This window comes from Mus caroli, unplaced genomic scaffold (genome assembly GCF_978045245.1).
Source record: "Mus caroli unplaced genomic scaffold, Mus_caroli_1 scaffold_3, whole genome shotgun sequence".
NCBI lineage: Eukaryota > Metazoa > Chordata > Mammalia > Rodentia > Muridae > Mus > Mus caroli.
Genome location: NW_028227258.1, coordinates 65849458 through 65872062, shown reverse-complemented (window position 1 = coordinate 65872062; position 22605 = coordinate 65849458). Strand labels below are relative to the sequence as shown.

Below are 22605 nucleotides of genomic sequence, written 5' to 3'. Positions count from 1 at the left end.
CTCCAAATACTGCATTCATTCAAAATTATTGTTTCTCTACTTAGGACACCGGGGTCTTTTTGTCGAGCCCTTAACTTTGCTCCAGAAATCTTTTTATCTATTTGTTTTTAATGTTCTCAAATGTTAAACAGGCTAGACTCGAACTCACAGAGGTCTGCCTCTGCCTCTGGGAATACTGATTTAATGATTTATGCACCACCATGTACATCCTGTTCCAGAAATGTTACCATCTTCTTCACATTTGTATTTGGACTGCCTAATTTAACATGGCTGAAAACAAGGTGAAACCACACTAAGCTGTGCACCCTTTGGTTTTCCAACTCAGCGTCAATGACCAGTTGTTTCCTCAAGCCAAACATCTGGGAACTGTCCTCCATTCTACTTCTTTCATTCCACTCTCTAGTCGTTTATGGATGGTTGTGAGCCACCATGTAGTTGCTGGAATTTGAACTCCGGACCTTTGGAGTGTTCTTACCCACTGAGCCATCTCACCAGCCCCTGGCCCTGATTCTAACTTCTCATTTTAGGTTAACAAAGCCCTGTCATTCATTCTTCCAACTGTCTCTGAATACATCTCACTTGCTAGGGTAAGTCATTATCAGAACATTCACATGTCTAAGAAATTAACCTTAGGTGTCTGAGTGCTTTGCTTGCATGCATGTCTGTGCACGTGTGTGTACCAGATCCTCTGGAACTGGAGTAACAGCTGGCTGTGAGCCACCATATAGGTCCTAGAATCAAACCCAAGTCCTTTGCAAGAACAAGTGCTCTTAACTACTGAGCATCACTGTCCCATTTTTGTTTGTTTCTACACAAGGTCTTGCTGCATAGTCCAAGCTGACCTAGAAATCAAGCAATCCTTCTGCATATGCTATCACATCCTTCTAAGGTTTCTGCATAAGAAAGTTATTAAAAACTCTGTAATTGGCCGGGCGTTGTGGGAGGCAGAGGCAGGCGGATTTCTGAGTTCGAGGTCAGCCTGGTCTACAAAGTGAGTTCCAGAACAGCCAGGGCTATACAGAGAAACCCTGTCTCCAAAACACAAAACCAAAAACAAACCAAACAAACAAAACCAAAAAGCCCCTCTCTAATCACTCTCCAATATTTTTTGAGACACAATTTTGGTATCATAGCTCAGATGGGTCTGAAACTATCTTCCTGCTTCAGCCTCCCAAAGGCAACAGTTAAGTTTCCAAAGGCTCTTACAAACAGAAAAACAACAATGTAATTCTCTGAGGACATCTCCAAACTGAATACTTACCCTGTGGGCAGACACTCTTCTAGTCTTTTGTACTGGTAGCCAGAGTTAGGGTTGACTTGACCCCCTGGGGTACAGGCTGTGGCCTGGATAGTTAGCTGGTGGCAGGCACATTTGGATCTGCAGAGAGAAAAGGGTGACTAGAGTTGTGGTTTTCTGAGGCTCATGAGGATGGGAACTGGACACAGCTTTCTACATCTGTAATCCAATATCTGAGACATAGAGGTGGGAGGATCAGGAGTTAACTGCTATCCTCAGCTAGTGAGTTCTGGGCCAGCTTGAGCTGTCTTAAATTAAAACTGAGTTGAGTTCACAACTTAGGACTTGCTAGCTGCAGTCATTTATCTCAGGTCAGGCTCTGCCATGCCCAAGGTGCCCATGTGTGGCACCACTGGCTAAGTGCACAGGAGGTGCACTGGCTGAGTGACTTTGTTGGCAAGGACTTCCTAAAATGTGAGAAATACCAAAGGCTCTAACCTCCAGGGCCATGCTGAACATGAAGCAAGCCCTGTTATAGGAAAGGTGGAGCTAAAGCCATACTTTTAAGCAGTTCTTGGTTATGGAAACTCTTTCCCTTGCCAGGAACTTTCGAGGCCTCATCACCAGGGACTCCCTCAACAAACCTTACCTTAGGGCAAAAATCAACCAATAACAAAGGCTGGGGATAGGGTAAAGGTAGTGAGAAAAAGCATGAGTAAGATACAGTGAGAACAGAGTAGAATCTAAATGGTGAACACAAGAATGAAAGGTTAAGAAAGGGGGAGACAGAAACAGCAAGTGGGGACAGGAACAGAACATAACTCCTACATTCCCAGGGTTACTCCTGGGGCCATCTAAGATTATCAGACCCTGGTCTCCCTATCTCATGTTCATTCTCTCTCTCTCTCTCTCTCTCTCTCTCTCTCTCTCTCTCTCTCTCTCTCACTCATTCACTCACTCACTGCGTAGCTAGCTCAGCCTAGCTTCAAAGTTATTATGAAGCCTAGGCTGGCCCAGAACTCAAGATGAAACTGCCACAATGCTGAATTTCAAATTCTGAAGTTGCAGGTATGTGCCACTGCACCCAGTTTCTGTGTCTGTATTTCATAATGGCCTTAGCAGAACTCTAGCTTAAAGAGGAGGGAAAGGAAAACAGGGAAAGCAATACAAATAAAAAAGAAAAGCAACTGTAATAAACCTGAAGGCAGAGACAGCAATGCCTGTACACCCCGCCAACTCACTTATCCCGACACCCATCCTTGCAGTCACAGCCAACCAGAAATTCAGGGCCTGTGTTAATGAAAACACCCTTGCCAGGAATGCGTTCCTTGCTGTAGGCCACCTGGGGTGGGGGAGTTGTGTCAATCTCATTAACACAGGACAGGGGAACATCTTCCTTGCCATAGGTGATGTCCAAAATATAGTAAAAAGGCTTAAAGGGTTGAAACTTTCTGTCAACAAGAACATATGGATCCAAACAGAACATCTCCAGGAACAGAAAGTCACAGCCAGTCTCAAAAAGGTAGCGCTCTATCTCCTGCATTGTCCGAAGGCAGAGACCACAGGGTGTCTTATAGATTACATGAAAGCCCATTTTGCGGTTAACTCTGCGCCGTGCTGTCATCCTCCGGAAGTCATACAGAAGTGGAACCAATAGAGGGTTCTTGCCCCGATACTGTTCGTTTCTCATGGGTCTGATCCGGGACAAACAAGTATAACTGCAGACATGAGGTAAATAGAAAAGCTTCTCCATGGGGGCTCGGTAGGAGGGCTCAGCTGGTGCCCGCTCTAACATGCCATGGAAGGCTGGAGGAGCTAGAGGCCCTGAAGGAGCTGGAGGCCCTGGAGGGGTTGGAGGCCCTGGTGGGACTGGAGGGGCTGCAGGTGCTGGGGTAGATGTTACTGAGGCCAAAGGTGATCTGCAAATGAAAAGCAAGATGAGATCAGAAGGTCACAAGCCTATCTGCTGTACAGTTTCCCCTCCCTGCAGCTAAGCCATTTCTCTCATCTTTCATACAGTTTTTTTTCTTTTTTAAAGACTTATTTATTTCTTATATATGTGAGTACACTGTCCTGTCTTCAGACACACCAGAAGAGGGCATCAGATCCCATTACAGATGGTTGTAAGCCACCATGTGGTTGCTGGGAACTGAACTCATGACCTCTAGAAGAGCAGTCAGTGATCTTAACTGCTGAGCCATCTCTCCAGCCCTCATATAGTTTTTCTGTTCTGTTGTTTGAGACAAAGTTTCATGTAGCCTAGGCTATCCTTTAGCTTCCAATCCTCTGCTCTGTCCTCCCAACAACTGAGATTACAGGTGTGTACCAATACATCCAGCCAGCTGTGCTCTGGATGTTGAAGAATAATGTCAGATTCTTTGCCTTACCAAACAAGCCTGGACAACAAGCAATACAATGCTACTTACTCCCTGTTGACTCTTCAGACAGGTTGCCTCTCTAGCTCAACAGGGTACTGCTCCCTAATGTATTCTTTATGTTATGGAAGTAGAGTCTAGTGTTCTACCAAAGGTTCAAAACATCCTTGCCATCTCCTAAGAGTCAAGTAAAAGGCCCAATGATGTCTCCTTTCTGTTGAAGCAATGATGATGTTACTATGATCAAGAAGTTTTGGCAAATGACTTTCTTGTAACAGTATGTTTCTTAGATATGGAATTTCTAATTTAACTATCTTATTACCAGCTTCTCAGAAGCTGCCTTTTCAAGTCCAAGTTTCTCACTAACATAACTTTAAAATAAAGGTCCTTGGAGTCCATGTTGTTAAGCTGCCCAGTGTCTGAGGCTGTCTTACCGATATGTCTGGTTTATCCCAAGTTTCCCAGCAGGCACATTTTCACTGAGTGTGGATGAAGTAGGGGAGGAATGGCCGGAGCCCACAGATCCTGGTCGGAATGATGTGCTCTTCTTGGCTACTTGTTTTCGTGATTGAGCAAGTTGGCTTTCTAAGCTTCTAGGGGGATTAGGAGAGACCATATAGTAAGGCTTCAGAAAGTACTGGTGGTAAAAAAATAGAATAACTGGAAGTAAAAATAATGATGAGCACTCACTCAGTGTCAGCTGCTTGGGGGGAAAGAGGAGGTATAGGAAGTGGGGCCGGTGGAGCTATAGGCTGTAGGGGCTCCATGGGCTTAAACTGGATTCCAGTACTGGTTAGATCCTGTGTGTACTGAACAACAGGACCTTTGCTCCTCACAGCACCTACAGGAAAAACAAACGAAAACTGACTGCTGAGAGGATGACAGCTGTGCCAGATATTCTTATGCATATACACTATCAACTAATGTAATATAAAAATGCAGGAAATGGCCAGGTGGTGGTTGTGCATGCCATTAGTCCCAGCACTTGAAATGTAGAAGTAGGTGGATTTCTGTGAGTGCAAGGCCAGCCTAAACTACAGGGTGAGTACCAGGCCAGCCAGTGCTACACAGAGAAACCCCCTCTCAAAAAAAAACAAAAAACAAAAAACAAAAAAAAAACAAAAAGAAAACCCAATCCAAATGAGAACAAGAAGAATGCAGCAAATGTAATATGAAGATGGCTTAGTGACACAAGTATAAGGACCCGAATTCAAATCTATAGAACCTATGTAAAGCCAGGCACAGCAGCATGTGTCTGTAACCGCAGTGCTTCTGTAGGGAAATAGGAGGGAGAATAGAGCTTCTCCAGTGCAGGGAACCTAGCCTAACACATACAGCAATGAACAAGGAAGGTTAATTCTAAAGCTGAGATGGTCCTCTGACTACACAAGCACATTGGTATGAATATGCCTGTATTCATATACAAAAGTGGCAAATCACACGTTTTCTAAGTGTTAACTTCTTTTGTTTTTATTATTTATACCAATAAGGGGATATACTAGTAAACACTGGTTTTGGAAAGACTTTTGTTGTTTTGGGGCATTGTCACATGATTATGACTGGCCTCAAACTCACTAAGTAGCCAAGAATGGTCTTGAATTCCAGATATTCGTACTTCAGCCTTCCAAGTGCCGGAACTGATTACATGTGTGCATCAAAATGTCCGGCTATGTGTGGATATTTATAACAAATTAAAAAACACAGCAACGTGGAGGCAGCTCCACAAAGCCATCAACACTAATGAAAATATTTTAGACATCTATCTTGATTCAGTGAGTTAGTGGTATTGCTCTGGTAAATAAAAGGACAGCTGCAATACATAATTTTCTGTGCTAGTCTACTCTGTCTCTTCCCTTCCCTAGCTATCTTTTAGGACATACCCATATTAGGACGGGTTCTGAGTTGCCCCCCTTGCTTCTTCTCCATTGCAGAGGCTGAGGATGTCTTCATACTAAACATAGGTTCCAGGCGTGTAGAGCCTCGATATATCCACTCACATCTTTTGTCATCCTGGGAGGCAGGAGCAAAGGGAGGGAGAAAAGCAGGTTCAGGATTAGAATCAATCCTGTCTCTTGTAAAGAATATAAACCATGTGTCACCTCTTATCATCAGGCTTGGCAGCAAGTGTCTTTCCACAGTTAACCATTTTACTGGTACCTGCCCCCTAATATTACCACAAATTCTTCTTTGGAAGAACATTACCAGAAAGAGGATCCTGACTAGGCTGCCATCCACCTCTTCAACTCGAGACTTCCACCATGTGCCTTCCCACTCGGTCTTGATAAGCTGTCCACTCTTGAGAAGTACCATTGGGCGGTTTGGATAGGCAGTGATATATTCCTCTATGAAGTCTCGGCAGGAGCTATCTTCTATGTCCTCCCAAGTCTTTTTTACTGTCCAAAGGAAAAAAGCAGAGCTGAGGACAGGAAGGACATATCTTGAAAGGGAAGAACGGTTGGCACTTTCAAAATTTAAAGAGAAAAAATAAATAAATTCATAACCTCAAGGGAAGCAAAACCAAGACCATCTTAAGTACAGAGACTAATGTGCAAATGCACATATAAATAATAAATAAACTAAGCCACATACAAACCTAAGCAATTCATGTAAAAGAAACAGACATTTCAGTTTATGGAAAATCTTACTAACCAGTGGAAGTAGTAAACTATTATGAAACAGTAAGTCCTTTCCTCTTCGTTTCTTTCTTTTTTTTCTTTTCCTCTGGAGACCAAGCTAGCCTCCAGAGATCCTCTTGCCCGTCTACTGAGTATCGGGATCAAAGGTGTATACCACCACTGCCTTGCTTGCTTCTCTCTCTCTTTCTTTCTTTTTGGTTTTTCGAGACAGGGTTTCTCTGTTAGCCCTGGCTGTCCTGGAACTCACTCTGTAGACCAGGCTGGCCTCGAACTCAGAAATCCACCTGCCTCTGCCTCCCAAGTGCTGGGATTAAAGGTGTGCACTAACTACCACTGCCCAGTTTTGCTTCTTTTTCTTTTCTTTTTTCTTTTTTTTTTTTTTTGGTTTTTCGAGACAGGGTTTCTCTGTATAGCCCTGGCTGTCCTGGAACTCACTTTGTAGACCAGGCTGGCCTCGAACTCAGAAATCCGCCTGCCTCTGCCTCCCGAGTGCTGGGATTAAAGGCGTGCGCCACCACCGCCCGGCACTTGCTTCTTTTTCTAATTAATGTTGGTGATCCACATGGAAAGAGCTGTCCACCACTGAGCTATATACCACAGTCTATTGTTTCTTTTTTTCATTCCTCCCAAATTTTTCTTTCTTTTAAAGTTTTTTTTTTTTTTTTTAATTTGAGGTGTTTTGCCTGCATATTTCTGTACATCATGCATGTGCAGTCCTCCAAAAGAAGTCAGAAGAGCACACTGGGTACCCTGGAACCGGAGTTACGGAAAGCTGTGAGCTGCCAAATATGAGTGTTGGGAACTGAGCTTGGGTCTTTCTGCAAAAGCATCAAGTACTCTTAACTGCTGAGCCATCCTCCAGCCTAACTTAGACACCCAGTGCTGACATAGGCTGGGTGTCATGGCACACATCTGCAACTTGAGCATTGTGGGGGGAAGGTAGATTCAAAAAGAATGATGACCCACCCACCAGCCAGCAAGCTAGCTTAGCCAAGCCAACTGGTCAGAGCTTCAATGGAAGACCCTGTCTAAAGACATCAGGTGAAAAATAGGAAGACACCCAACATTAACTTCTGGCTTACACACATGCATGTAAACATGTGTGTGCACACAGACGCACAAAATATAGTCATGAATGGTGTCATGTACCAATAATCTCAGCACATAGGAGGCACAGAGGCAGGGGGATTTCTGAGTTCGAGGCCAGCCAGGTCTACAGAGTAGAGTGAGTTCCAGGACAGCCAGGGCTACACAGAGAAACCCTGTCTCGAAAAACCAACAAAACAAGTTAAAGAGCAACCTTAACTATACACAGAATTCAAGGCCGCTTGAACTACAGGAGACATGGTTAAGTAGATAAAGCACTTGCCATGCAAGCATGATGATCAAGTTCATAGAACCCATGTAAAAGCTAAGATGGTATGAAGACTGTCTATAATTCTAACATTCAGAAAGCAGAAATAGAATATCCCCAAGGCAACCTGGCTAGCTGCAGTTGGCTAGCTGGAGTTCACAAGTTCCAGGTTTAGCCAATAACTTTGCCTCAATTAACATTAAGTAGACAACAATTATGGAAGGCATCAAATATCAACTTTGGCCTACATACAATCCCAAACACATGTGAACATGCAAACATAAAATTTAAAAATTCAAAGACTCTGCCATGTGTTTATTTCCATGTTAACAATAAGTAATTGATTCTTCTGCAATCACAAACAATTGTGGATCTAGGGAGATAGTTCAGTGGGTAAGAACTCTTACTATACAAGTGTGCTTGTGGACTTGAGTACGCATCCTCAACACCCATGTTAAAAACAAAAGGCTATGTATGCTTATAACTCCACATTTAGGGTAGCTACATGTAAATACTCTGGCCAGCTAGCCTAGCCAAAATTGTATATTTCTGTTTCAGTGAGATGTCCTATTTCAATGTAATAAGAAAGAGAGTGATAGAAGACATGGGACGTCTTCATACCTGGTCTCAATGGCTAAGTGCACAGGTACAACATACACAGAGATTAAAAATAAGTAAGTGTGGGAGTAGAAGCATGTGCATCGCTGTAGGTTCAAAGCTCGTCTGGTCACATAGACAGTTCTTTCTTTTTTTTTTTTTGTTAAAGATTTATTTATTTATTATATATAAGTACACTGCAGCTGTCTTCAGACACTCCAGAAGAGGGCGCCAGATCTCGTTACGGATGGTTGTGAGCCACCATGTGGTTGCTGGGATTTGAACTCTGGACCTTCGGAAGAGCAGTCGGGTGCTCTTACCCACTGAGCCATCTCACCAGCCCCACATAGACAGTTCTAAGCTACATCTGAGTTTAATTCTTAGACTATACATACAAAAGTTAGCGATGGGGGTGTGCAATTGAAATGGCAGTGCCAATTGAAATCCTAGCACCTACATGGCAACTCCAGTCCCAGGAAATTCAAATGCACAGACATATTTGTAAGCAGAATATTCATACAATTAAGTAAATTAAAATATTAATAAGGAAACCAAAGAAGGTAGACAGCACGTGAGGAATATGGGCCTGCATGTATGTGTATATACGTATACTCACAGACACACACGCACACACACACACACACACAGACACAGCTTCTATAAGAAGTATTATGTAGACAATACAAACAGAAATGTAAAACATGAGAGCATTCTTTAAATCTAAGTTCCTTAGAAATGAAATCAAAGCAAATCTGTAAGTTGATAAAGTCAGTCAGAATCTTTTAGGGTTCATTCAGGTTACAAAGTTAGGCAACAATGCTATGTCTCCAAACAAAATGGAACACCAAAACAGAAGTCAAGCTTTTTACTTTACCACCTTAAGAAGACATACAAAACAGAGTAAGAAATTAGAGCTGAGGAATTGTGTAGGGACACTTACGTGGTCGGCAAATGGGATACAGCTCTGACTGAGTGACATAGGAAGCATAGCCATCATCAAAAAAAATTAAAAATCTGCAGGAAAAGGAAACAGACATGGAGATTATAGGGAATGTCTTATCACTGGGTACATTATTATTCTTTTCATTCTCTGAAACACAGGTCAGTCCAGTCTCCCTTTATTTTCCCCTTATACTAAAAAACCTCTTTTCTGAAAACTATTCTGTCTTCCAGGCATGGAGGCACACACCTTTAATCTCAGCACTCAGGAGGTGGAAGTAGGAGGATTTTTATGTTTCACACCAACCTGTTGACATAGTGAATTCCAGGCCAGTCAAGGTTGCATATGAGACATTTCTATAATCTCAGCACTCAAGAGACAGAGGCAGGTGGTTTGTGAGTTTGAGACCAATCTAGGCTACATAAGTGTCATAGTGGGGTTGGAGCGATGGTTGGGCAGTTAAGAGTACTCTAATCGCTTCCAGGACCTAATAAGTTCAGTTCCCAGAACCCTCATAATGGCTTACAACTATCTGTAACTCCAGTTCCAGGGGAATGCAACATCCTCCTTTAGTTCCTGCACGCTTCAGGCAGGCATGCATGTGATGTATATACATACACACAAATATATCCATACACACAAAGTAAGATAAATAAATCACAGTTTGGTACTTTAACTTGTTAAAAAGAAAAACAAAAGATGTGTGATGGCAGTCTGAGCAAGGTACAGAGATATCTAAAATAAAAAAGTATACACACACACACACACCCCATGAAAAAGAGAGAGAGTGAGAGAGAAACGGTTTCAGATCATAAGGAAGGGACTGAGGACATAAAATTGAACAGTGAAATTCTGACCACAGTATGAAGAGATGGCACCAGGCTCCCAGGCCCCATTCTCCTACAATCTACAATCCCTGCCCAGATACCTGAGCTTGTTCTTGACGTTTGGGGTCTCAGCTACAATGCCAGCATAAAGCCAGACCTGATTTCCATCTTTGTACTTGGCCACCACTCGACTGCCCACAAACAGCTTGTCAGCGGGAGGGTGGTAATCATAGGCAATATGGTTCCCAGATAGCAGACTCTTTCCTTTGTTGTCAAATTTCACTTTGTATTTTTTTCCTAGCCCTGTATAAAAGAAAAGAGAACCAAAATATTAAAAAAGGAAAACAAAAAACTGTTATTTCCAATGTTAAGTCTTGGGTGCAACATAGAAGACAAAAGGAAAGGCTTTGGAAAAACAGTCAGCAATGGAAGCCCTACAGGTTACCTTTGCTTAGTCCTTCCTCCAGCCCGAACACACATACCAACAGTCTGGATGGCAATAAGGGTGCCTTTGTGCCACGTCTTAGTCCTTTTCTTGCCCAGAATCCGCATGCTGACTATCAGGTCCCCATCTTTGCTCAGTTCTCCAGACACCTGACCCAAGGTTCCTATAAACAAGAGTTGTTATAAAGAGTGATTTGAGTGGTTGGATGGAGAAAGGTAAGGTCAAGAGGGCAGGCAGTAAGGTAGGATGGGCTGTAGCTCAGCTGCTGGACTGCTTGCCTAGCATGCACAAAGCCCTGGATTTGAACCTCAGCACTGCATACACCTGGCATAATAGCTCATGCCTGTAATCTCAAGTTCTCAGGGAAGACAAGAAGATCAAAAGTTTACGATCATCCTCAGCAACACAGAAAATTCAAGGCCAGCCTGGGATACAGAAGATACTATCTCAGAAACAGAAGGTGGTGTAGAAACAGAGGCAACTGAAATTCTGTGACCATTAGCAACTCTTGCTAAACTCTTGGATAGAGGCAGAAGCACAAGACAATCAACTGTTTATGCTAACAGGAGAAATGAATACAGAACTTTACCACATTCCTAACTCCTTTGGCATAGTCTACCAGCCTATGCCACAAACGACTATTGACAACTCCTTATTGACAGCAACAGTAACAACAGTTAACAGCCCGAGCCACTGTATCAATCAATAACTCTCAGACTGACTGTGGACATAAAATTAATGTTAAAAAGAGACTGACAAGTGGCGGGCGGTGGTGGCACACGCCTTTAATCCCAACACTTGGGAGGTAGAGGAAGGCAGATTTCTGAGTTCCAGGCCAGCCAGGACTATACAGAGAAATCCTGTCTCGAAAAACAAACAAACAAACAACAACAAAAAAGAGACCAAGTCAAACAGCATTCTGAGATGGAAGGCTGACTGTCAGTAACATTCCAGAAAGAACTCACCTCTCACCTATGCAGGCACTTCTCACACTAACCTTTATGTAGATCTTGAGAACTGCTTTTCTTGTTGACAGCATCCATGAACTTCTGGACGTCTTGAGCTGATTTTCTTAAGGCAGCCATAGCTTCACGAAGCTGTAGGAAAATAGAAGGGAAAAAAACCCCTGAGTATTTTGAGTTAGACACAACTTGAGAAGACATAACAAGGACTCAGTGAGACAGCCCTTGTCTAACATGCATAGGGACCCCTGGTTTAGATCCCAATGCTGCAAATAAGTAAAGCCAAAACAAATCAACAACAACAAAACACGACAAAGAACACTGCCTGTGAAGAACTTGTCTTCAATAATTAAAATAGATTCAACTGTATTAAAAGGCCAGACAGAAGCAACTTCTCAAATTTTCTGCATTCTTGCAATATCTACAAGATGACTGTAATGAATGGGGCTTATTACATGGTGAATACATTGAAACTAAACTGAATGTATGCTTAGGTTAAAATTCATTACGACTTTCAAAAGCTTTTTCATTATATGCGCATTGATGTTCATCTGCATATATGTCTATATGAGGGTGCTGGATACGCTGAAACTGGAGTCACACAGTTGTGAGCTGCCATGTGGGTGCTGGGAATTGAACCTTAGTCTCTGGAAGATCAGCCAGTGCTTATCTTAACCAAGGAGCCATCTCTCCAGCACTGTTGTTTTTTTGTTTTTTTGTTTTAAATAAAGACAGGGTTATCTATATTACAAGCCTTCAAAGGTATATAGCCGAGGATGAGCCTAAACTTCTGATCTTTCTGCCTCCATTTCTTCTGAGTGCTGGGATAACAGGTATGCATCACCAGAAAACTGCTGGTATAGTGGTGAACTAAGCCCAAAGATTCCTGAATGCTAGGTAAACACCCGAAATGACCAACATTGATAGATAGTCCATCAAATTCATTCACATATGTGTATGTATGTGTATTCACATATATGTCTATGTGTGTGTGTGTATTAAACAACTGAATTTTATGAAAGTTTTAGATTTATTTGTATGCGTGAGTGTTTTACCTGTATTTATGTGTATCATGTATGTGCCTGATGAAGTCAGGACATTAGATCCTCTGAAAGTGAACTTATGGAAGGCTAATAGTCACCATTTGGGTGCTGAGAACTGAACCCAGGTTCTTTTTAAGAGCAGTGAGTTCTCCTAAACAGCATTCTAGGCACAGATTATTATTATGAAGGCTTTGGAGACAGTTTCACTTGTAGCTCTAACTAGCCTAAAACTCCGTGTTACCCACGCTGGCCTCAGATTCATTAAGATCCACTTGCCCCTGACTTCTCAGTGCTGAGGTTAAAGGTGTGTACTAGCATGCTCGGCTCTATTTATTATTTCTAATTGTTATTATTATTTTGGTTTTTTTAGACAAGGTCTCTCTACATAGACCTGGCTGTCCTGGAATTTACCATATACAACAGGCTGGCCTTGAACTCACAGAGATCTACCTGCCTTTCCTTCCCTGGTACTAGGATTCAAGGTGTGTGCTACCTGACCTGGCTTTAACTATGTCTGATTTCTGCTTACCCATGTAAGTGAATGCCAATTGTATGTAGATGCCTCTAGAATCCAGAAGAGGGCACTAGATACCTTGGAGTTACAGGCAGCTGAAAGACTCTCAACATGGGTGCTGGAACTCAAGTCTTCTAGAAGAAAGAGCAGCATGCTCTCCTTAACTCCACCTATCCCTCCAGCCCAATTTCATGATTCTTAACTTCCTATACCCAACCCAACTCACCTTCTGGTCTTTTGGAGTTCTGCTCCCAGCATCACCTATGAAAGAAAAGAACTTCAGTGAAGAAAAGCTGGGCGTAAGAACCTAGCTACTTGAGAGACTGAGGCAGGAACATGGCACCTTCAAGACATGCTGTATCTAGAGAACAAGATCCAGGCCTGCCTGAGCAATTTAGACCCTGTCTCAAAATAAAAAGCAAAGTAGGGCAAGAGGAACACCGTATATTAAGGTTAGCCCGGTTTAAAGTTAAGCTGATAGCTAAGCAAGAATGCATAAGAGTCAAATTACAGAAACCAGGGACTCAAGTCAAGGATCCGAGGTTCAGACGGAGTAGCTCTATTGCAGAGGATCTGGGTTTGGTTTCTAGTACACACACTGGCAGCTCACAACCACATGTCACTACACCTCAGTGGATCTGGTGCACTCTTCTAAGCTCTGAGATCAGTTATACTCACACAAACACTCCCCCACACTGACAGATAACGATTTTTTATACATTAAAAAATAATAAAAATAAATCTTAAAAGAGGAAAAACAACCTTTAAACCCCAAAACCAAACAAATAAGTATAAAGTTGGTGGGGGCACATTTACTGGTAACACATATGAGTCCCTAGGTTCAATTCCCAGTACTGGAAAAAGAAGGTACTAAAATGGTTACTAAAAGGGGTCTGGAGAAGACAATCAGTAAATGCCTGCCAGTGTTTACCTCTGGATAAGTACTGAGACAGGTGGTAGTTTATCACACTTAAGGCAATTGTCATCTATTTGAAATTTGTAAAAATAATTTAATTATTTAACTTAAAATGAAACAAGGCTACTAAACTTGAGCAAATCCTTATTTTCCAGAAGCACGGTGCAACAAAATTATCAATAACTACAGAAACATGGAGATTATATATATGTGTGTGTGTTTGTGTATATATATATTTTGTTTTTTCGAGACAGGGTTTCTCTGTGTAGTCCTGGCTGTCCTGGAACTCACTCTGTAGACCAGGCTGGCCTCAAGCTCAGAAATGCGCCTGCCTCTGCCTCCCAAGTGCTGGGATTAAAGGTGTGTGCCACCACTGCCCGGCTATAGTTATTTTATCTTAGGAAATCATTCAAAAATTCACTGATTCTTAAAAGTTCTTATTAAGGTACAATGCATGTGCATGTAGTTCAGTGAACTGTAATCCACTGATTAGACTGTGAAACTATCATGGTACACCTACTTTCAGAACATTTTCATTAGTCCAAAACGAAACTCCATGATCATTACCCAACATTCCCTTTCCCCTACTTACCCAAGCAACCAGAAATCTACCATCTGTCTCTATGGATTTGCCTGTTTTGGACATTTTATATAAGTGAGTCATATAATTTGGGATCTACACTGGTTCATCTGTGGCAGCACAAATCAGTTTTACAGCTGAACTGTAACCCACTGTAGGCAGATGCCATGAATTTGGTGTTTCTATTTCTCAACTCATCTTTTTTTCTACTTTTTAGCTGTCATGAATAATGCTAAAATAAGCATTTGTATTCTTTTTTTTTTTTTTTTTTTTTTGTGTCTTTTGATAATGTGTTTTCACATAGCCCGGTCTGGCCTCGCATTTACTATGTAAGTGAAAGGTGGCTTGAACCTACAATTTTTACTGTGTCACTTCCCGAGTGCTATTTAGCCAGTTGGTGGCGGCACACTCCTTTAGTCCCAGAACTCAGGAGGCAGAGCCAGGTGGATCTCTGCATTCAAGGCCAGCCTGGTATACAGAATAAGTTCCAAAGACAGTCAGGGCTACATAGAAAAAAACTGTTTGGAAAATAAAAACAAAAGAACTCTATCCCTGTTGCTTTTACAGGTATGCACTGCAGTTCAAAAGTGGTTTTGATTTACATGTTGGCTCATTACACGTGATGCTGAGAATCTTCTTGTGTATTTACTGCCATCTATAAATCTATAAAAGCCAGATGCTGTGGCACCATTTGTAACCTCTGCTTTAATAGAGGCAGAAAAATAAGGTAGTCATCTTTACCTACCCATTAAATTCTAGGCCTGCTTGAATTACAAAAGACCCTGTCTCAGAACAAACATACCCAAACAAGCCCCCAATAAACAAAAAACAACTCCAAAGTATCCATTTAAAGTCCTTCCCACTCCTCATTTTTGCAGTGTAGACTAGGCTGTCCTCAAATTCAAGGATTTACCTATCTCTGCTTCCAAGTGCTGGGATTAAAAAGCATGTACAACTATATCCAGCCCCCAAAAATTGAAAAATAAAATTATCTTCATTGTTATAGAATTCTTTCTTTATTCTAGGCAATAATAGACCATTCAAACTTCACCATATCTTTCATTTTGGGGTGGTCTCACTCTGTCACCCAAGGCTGTCCTGAAATTATATAGTCAAGGCTGTCCTAACTCATAGTAATTTTCTGCCTGAATTCTGTTGTCATTTTCTCCAGGAAAAAAAAAAATACCCAAACTGGCAAAAACAAACCCTGCCAGCACTAATCAGTGGTAAACATAGGTAGCCTGGAACTCTCATACTTCAACAGTGAGGTCCTTATATATGTTAGGCAAATGTTCTACCACTGAGCTATTTCCCCGGAGCAGTCATGAGAACACAAACTAGTATAACTGCTCTGAAATACCATGGCAAATTTTGCCTAAAAATGTTACTGCAATGTCCACAAAACATTTAAACAAAAATGTCCACAACAGCTCATATGTAGGACAAACGTAGGAATTGGTTCTTTCTCTCTGGCTGGGTCCTGGGGATCCCACTCAGCCACAGGGTTTGACGATATTCACCTCACTGTATGAGCCATTCCCCAGCCTGCTCTAAACTTTGGCCATAGACACTTCTTTTAGCAGTGAGCAGAGACTCATAACTGGTCAAAGCTCTAAGAATAAATGACTGTTAAGTGCTTACCCCTAAATGGGGCTCTTGTAATCATACCTAGCCAACAAGGGTCAGGACAACATTGTAGAAGAGGGTTAGGGTAGGATGGGAAGCAATGTTGGGAAAGATTGTCTTCTAGACTTGATAGGGCCCTAGGACTCCTCAAGTCCCAGCCACACTGGTTATCAGCCCTTAAGACTTGTACAAGAACAAGTCAGTCAACATTCCAGCAAGAATGGGGGAGGGGCACCAAGCCCCACCCCTTCCTGAGGAACTATGGGCAGTTAAAGGTTGCTGGAGGAGGGAGGGAACAATTTTTCATCAGGGATGTAGCCACTGATAAGTTACCCAAGAACCCCACACCCAAATTAAACTCAGCAGATTAGGAAAAAATTAAAAAACAAAACAATACATGAAAGAAGGAAGAGGAAAGGTAAGTTAGTTAGGAACATGAAAGATTGTGTACATGATCAAAATACTTTATATATGCATGAAGCTATCAAGGATAAGTAAAAAACTGTCATTTTGACACCTATGATCTTGGCACTTGGAAGTTGGAGGTAAAGGTAGGAGGACCAGGAGCTGAATAGAATTCTCCATCATGTGTTGAGTTTGAGGCCAGCCTGGCCTATAACAGTGTCTAAAAATACACAAACATAAAAAAACCCTCTAAACAATAAAACAGAGAGAGACATATGTCTAAAATAATGACCTTTGGGAAAGAAGCACGAAGGCATGCTATGGCTACACAGTGAGTCTGAGGTAAATCTGGACTTCATGAGACTTTGTCTCAAAAATCACTCATCAAGAAGTTAATGGATGACCAGCTAGTACATATATGTAAGAGGAGCAGTATGCAATTCTAAAGAAAAATGAACCCACAACATTTCCCAGAAAATGGGAGAGATTGGTGATAAAAGACATTAAGTACAACAAACCCAAATACAGGATGAAGTTTCATGTAACAGAAATACCATTGGTCAAATCCCATATCCCTATATAGGAAATATAACAGTCGGCACCGTATATACACATGAACTATACCAAATTAAATTGTCAAAGTTGGCCTAACAAATTATGCTATAGCCTGTTGTCAGGCCTGCTACTTGCCAGCAGACTTCTCAATAGGTTTGGCATGAAAAAGATCTATGGAGGCTAAGAAGAGGTTACTAGAGATGAAAGGCAGCCTGGTGACATCCCTTGCTATCTGGATGTAGGACATATGCAATCTACAATTGGCAATAAAGTTCTTGGAGCCCAGAAGGGAGCTGTGGATGGAGGCTTGACAATTCCTCACAGTATCAAACTGTTCTGATTAGGATTCTGAACGCAACTCGTTATAGAGCTGAGTGATGGTGGCACACACCTTTAATCCAGTACTGGGGAGGAGAGGGAGGAGGATCTCTTAAGTTAGAGGCCAGCCTGGTCGATAAAGCAAGTTCCAAGACAGCTAGGGCTCTCTTACAGAGAAACTCTGTCTTGAAAATACAAAACAAACAAACACACACACATAAATCAACAATCAATCAATAAATAAATGGGGGGGGGGACTTTTGCCAAGTGGTGATGGTGCACACCTTTCCCAGAGGCAGGCAAGTTGATGTGACTTTGAGGCCAGCCTGGTCTACAGAGTGAGTTCCAGGACAGCCAGGGCTGCACAGAGAAAGCATGTCTCAAAATAACAAGACAAACGACCAACAAACAAAAAAAAACAGAAGTACTGCTCCAAGTCCAAAGCTAGAATGGGCTATACTGAGAGTTAGAAGTTAGCCAGAAACTGTGAAATCCTATTGCAAAATAAAAGTATTAGAGAGACAGCCAGCAGATTGTGTTTCCCACACAAGTCCCAAGTCCTGGAGTCTGGATCCTCAGGCCCCAAACTTGTAATCCTAGCATCATAAGGGAGAAACCTACTATGAGCTGGCTATCTACACATGCTAGAATTGGCAAACCCTTGGTTCAGCAAGACCCTGCTTCCATAATAAAGAGAGGACTCATCAAGCGATAAACCTGATATAAATCTTTGAATTCTACATATATGTACACCCACCCATATACCTCTACTCCCAACATGGGTATGAACACTGTGACCATCGATATCAACTTAACAGAATTTAAAACGACTTGTGAAATGGAAGTCTGTGCAAGCCAATGAGGAATTATTTTGATTATGTAGAGGTGGATGGACCTGCCCACTGTGAGTGGTACCATTCCATAGACTTCATAAATACACAAATAAAGAGAGCTATTGGAGGAGCAGCAGGATGAGACACTCCCTCTGTTTCCAGATTGCAGAACAATGTGACCAGATGCTTTAGGCTTTTGCCACTGTGATTTCCCCGACCATCATGGATATGATCTGGAACTTGGAACCAGGATAAGCCCCCTTAACCTTCAAATGATTTTCTCAGATGATTTGATCACAGTAACTGAAAAAGAAACTCAGACATAGGCAAACTACACACAAACACACGGGGGAAATAAGTATACCTTATCTGAAATGGGAAAAGGAAGCAATCAGAATACAGAAAACACTTATGATGCTAAGAATACTTACTTGTTGTCATAATGAGTCAGTCAGGTAATTTGGCATATTAAGTAATGACAATAGGATTCTTTATCTGCAACATATTTATCTTCCAGTATTTCAGCTCCCATTCTAAGACTTTTCGGACCAAAGCTTCATCATTTACCTGAATCAATACTGAGGACATCATCATCTTCATCAGGAATCTCAATTATCTCTGTGGGCCGGGAAGCTTCATCCTCAGAGCTACTGTCATGATACTGTAGTCCCAGCTTAGAGTAGAAATCCTTCACCAAAGACTCACAGTTAGTCACTTCCCTGATATTGGAACACATGCAGAAAAGATCAAAGCCAGTGGAGACAGTGCGGTACGAAATCATTAGAATGTACATACATTTATGCAATACCTAGCCTGTGAGCTCACACATGTCATCCTAGTCCTTAGCCTGAGGGACCAAGACTAGCTAGCTTTGAGGTCACTTTGGTCAATACAGTGAGTGGTTCATGGCCAGCATGGCCTACAGAGTAAGAAACCTTTAGAAAGAACAAAAACAGAACCCAGCACTCAGGAGGCAGAGACAAGCAGATCTCTGAGTTCTAGGCCAATTTGGTGTACAGAGGTAGTTCCAGGACAGCCAGAGTTACAAAGAAACTGTCTGAAAAATAAAACAAAACAAAAACAGAAACAAAAAAACAAAAAACCACACACACACCACAACACAACACAGTAACAGGAAATTATGTATATTTAAATATAGACTGTTTGCTTTACATGTTCCAAAGTACCTATTTAGAATGCTTTTCACATAATTATGTTTGTTTCCATGTAATTCTTCTATGAAACAATTTGCTAGAGTTCAATTTTCTACCTGCTGTTACAAAAGTCCTAGTATCTGATATTTATTATCTATGTGGCTTTGGGAACTAAGAAGACAGCTTAAAACAGCAACTTGATTTTGCTGGGTGCTGTGAAACATCCCTTTAATCTCACCACTGGAGAGACAAAGGCAGATGGGTCTCTATGAGTCCAGCTCAATATGGTTTATATGGCGAGTTCTAGGGCAGCCAATGCTAAGTAAAGAGACTTGGTATCAAAAATGGATGGATGAATGAACGAATAAATAAATAAAAATTAAAGGAACAGTTGCAAGTAGTTTTCAAGTAGTCTATCAACAATCCAAAATCTTAAATTGCCCTGGCGATCTGAAACATATACTCTGAGGGAATTAGGAATTTTAACGTTTCACAGTTAAAGATAACAAAAGACTGAGGATGTAGCTGAACTGGCAAATGATTGCTTAGCCAAAATTGCTAACTCAAACACAAAATAAACTGGGCATGGTGGCCCACAACTATAGTCCCAGCACTCAGAATATAAAAAGACAGGATTATCCATGGGTCAAGATCACAGAGCAAATTCAAGGCCACACTCTGTTACTCATGAAACCCCAATCAACTCAACAAGCATAAGCTAGGATCATTTCATTGCAGCACTTAGGAGGCAAAAGTCGGCAGATCTCTGCAAGTTGGAGACCAGCAAGGTTTAGGTATTGGGATTCTCTCTCAGAAAAACAGAAAGACAGCCACTCTACAATCTCACTTTCTGGGGATCTTAGGAAGGAAGGTCAGCCCAGGAGGAAGACAAGGGAATTCAAGCCTTTAACCTAACTACTGCTGATCACATAGCAGCTACCCACAGGGAAAAAGTGTTCTGTTGCAACTCTGCACTGCAAACTCAGAGGAAGAGTAAGGTCCCACCTGACTGAAGTCGCCAAAGTATAAAGTGCTTAGGACAATGACAACAACAATCACTCCAAGGAGGACACAGATGGACATTTACTTCTGCTTCCTGGAATCCTCACCTGGATGCATCATCAAACAGCCGATCCACATAAGCCACTTCAGACTCTTTCTGTAGTACCCAGGTCTCCAGCTCTGCGAGCTGCTTCTTGCGCTGCTGTATACAGTCCATCTTTTCCAGTTCTTCATCAATGAACTGACGAAGTTCCTCCATGGAGATACCCAGCTCTTCAACCACCGCCTGCTGCAGCTCAGCAATCTCTGCAGAGTCAGCTGCAGCTGGCGCTGCAGCCAAACTCATGCACCCAGGGAGGGAGGACATGCTTTGGCCCTGTGCAGGATGAACAAGAAGCGGAAACAACTCTAACCGAGACTCACACCATTTCTGTCTCATAATCAAAGGCCCTCCTAGCCTGCAAACTCTGTTCTCTCCCCTCCTTCTCCATAAGGCGATCTGGAGATTTCCCGGGGAGCCTCGTCTTCTCACACAGACCCAAGCTCTTGGTAACAACTAAGAGCTGGGAGACCCTGGAGAACTCCAACACGCACCAGGGGGCAAGCTAAAGCAAGGTTTCAGGAAACCGAAGAGTGCTTATCGACAAAGGAAGACACTTCTGGGAGCTACTTGTTCCTTAATTGGCTCTGTCACTACCCAGAGTCTAACCGAGGCACCGGCGGCTGGAGACAGGTGAGCCGCAATGAACTAATTCCACCCGCGGTGTTTAGTCCTCCTCCTCCTCGCCGCTCTTTGCTTTCCCGTGGCAAGGTGGCTTTTAAAACCTCCTAGGGCCATGCAAGAGGGCAGCTGCACAAGGGAAGGGCTTCCCGGCTGCACCAGGCCCTGGAGGCTGCGACCAGCAAAGAAGAAAAAGGACGAAGAGAGGAAAGGTCGGTCTTCCCTACGTGAGCAGAGCAAAAGCTCGAAGCCATGGCGACCACCCAGCAGCCACACTCGGAATAACGCGCACAGGGGCTTGGCCGCCCGGGCCTCGCAGAACCGCGGCAGCCTCCGGCCTGCCGCCCGCCTGCCTTCCCGCGCCTCACCCACGCACCGCCTCACCCACGCACCGCCTCACCCACGCACCGCCTCACCCACGCACCGCCTCACCCACGCACCGCCTCGCGCCCACCCGTAGCCGCCGCCTCAGGCCCGCCCGCCCCCGCCTCGCTCCTCTCCCGCCAAGTTTCCACACAGCTCCAGCCTCGCACCAGCCAAGCCTCCCAGGTCCACCTCGGCCTCAGCGCACCTCAGTCCGTCCTCCCCACAACTCTGGCGCCCGACCGCAAGGGCCGCGTCTCACAACCCCGACCCCAGGTTTTACTCCAGGGCTCTGCCTTGCCAAACCCAGGCAAACTGAAGGAGAGACGGCGGGGGAGGGGAAACAGCGTGAAGAGGCAGATGGGGGCGGGGAGCAAACCGACGGTCCGGAAGCAATAGGGAGCGTCCTTCCGGCCTCTCCGACGGTAGCCCCAAGCGACCAAATTTATTCCATAGCGCTGCGTGACAGGTGTTATGGGAACCTAAGGAGAGTACGAATGCGTGAAGTAGGGCATTTCCAGATTAGGGGCTGGTTGGACAAAGCAGGTATTTTCCGGAGTCATTTATGGAAGCTCTTCTCCTACAAGTGGCCAAAATAGTTGATTATTGTTTTAATTTGAAGATTTTTTTTTAGTAATAAAATTAATTTTTTAGCAAAATTAATGAGTGTTCATATAGGAAATACGAAAAATTCAAATAAACAACAACAAAAAAAACCCTCATCATTCCATCACTGAGATTGTGTAGATTTCATCTTTCACAATATTGAGTTGTTTTTGTTTTTTGGTTTTTGTTTTTTTGTTTTGTTTTGCTTTTTGAGACTGGGTTTCTCTGTATAGCCCTGGCTGTTCTGGAACTCACTCTCTAGACCAGACTGGCCTGGAACTCAGAAATCCACCTGACTCTGCCTCCCGAGTGCTGGGATTAAAGGTGTGCACCACCACTGCCCGGCTCTCATTTCTTTCTTTGCTTCTTTCTGCCTACTCATCTTTGAATGCCATTACTTTCACAACAGATCTTGCCAATCTCCCAGTGCTGCTCCCACCCCTCTAGCCTAAGAACAGCCTTACAAATAAACTGCCAAACTCAAGTACACTGTCTTCTTCCACTCTCCTCCCATAACCCTGCCTGCAAGGGTAAAGGAAGCTGAAACACAGAAACAAAGAGCAGAATCAAGAAGTTGTGTTTTGTTGTGGTAGTTT

The 22605-nt window shown here is 42.9% G+C and overlaps 1 protein-coding gene across 4 annotated transcripts in view; it reads right to left on the bottom strand.

Annotated features, from left to right (window-relative positions):
• The window catches only part of Setdb1 (SET domain bifurcated histone lysine methyltransferase 1), a 33870-nt gene extending 12100 nt beyond the window's left edge, over positions 1 to 21770 (bottom strand). The window contains exons 1-14 of one of the 4 annotated variants that reach the window (XM_021158714.3): positions 21612 to 21770; positions 20427 to 20695; positions 18731 to 18882; positions 13157 to 13191; positions 11409 to 11508; positions 10449 to 10574; positions 10068 to 10269; positions 9140 to 9213; positions 5815 to 6005; positions 5493 to 5622; positions 4303 to 4453; positions 4047 to 4205; positions 2479 to 3156; positions 1262 to 1378 (exon numbers count right to left, since the gene is read on the bottom strand). In XM_021158714.3, coding sequence (XP_021014373.2) covers positions 1262 to 1378; positions 2479 to 3156; positions 4047 to 4205; positions 4303 to 4453; positions 5493 to 5622; positions 5815 to 6005; positions 9140 to 9213; positions 10068 to 10269; positions 10449 to 10574; positions 11409 to 11508; positions 13157 to 13191; positions 18731 to 18882; positions 20427 to 20686 — 2375 coding nt within the window. In that variant the 5' untranslated portion in view covers positions 20687 to 20695; positions 21612 to 21770. The other 3 variants (XM_021158715.3, XM_029475335.2, XM_085835668.1) reach the window with 3 other exon arrangements.
• Between the last annotated feature and the right edge of the window lie 835 nt (positions 21771 to 22605).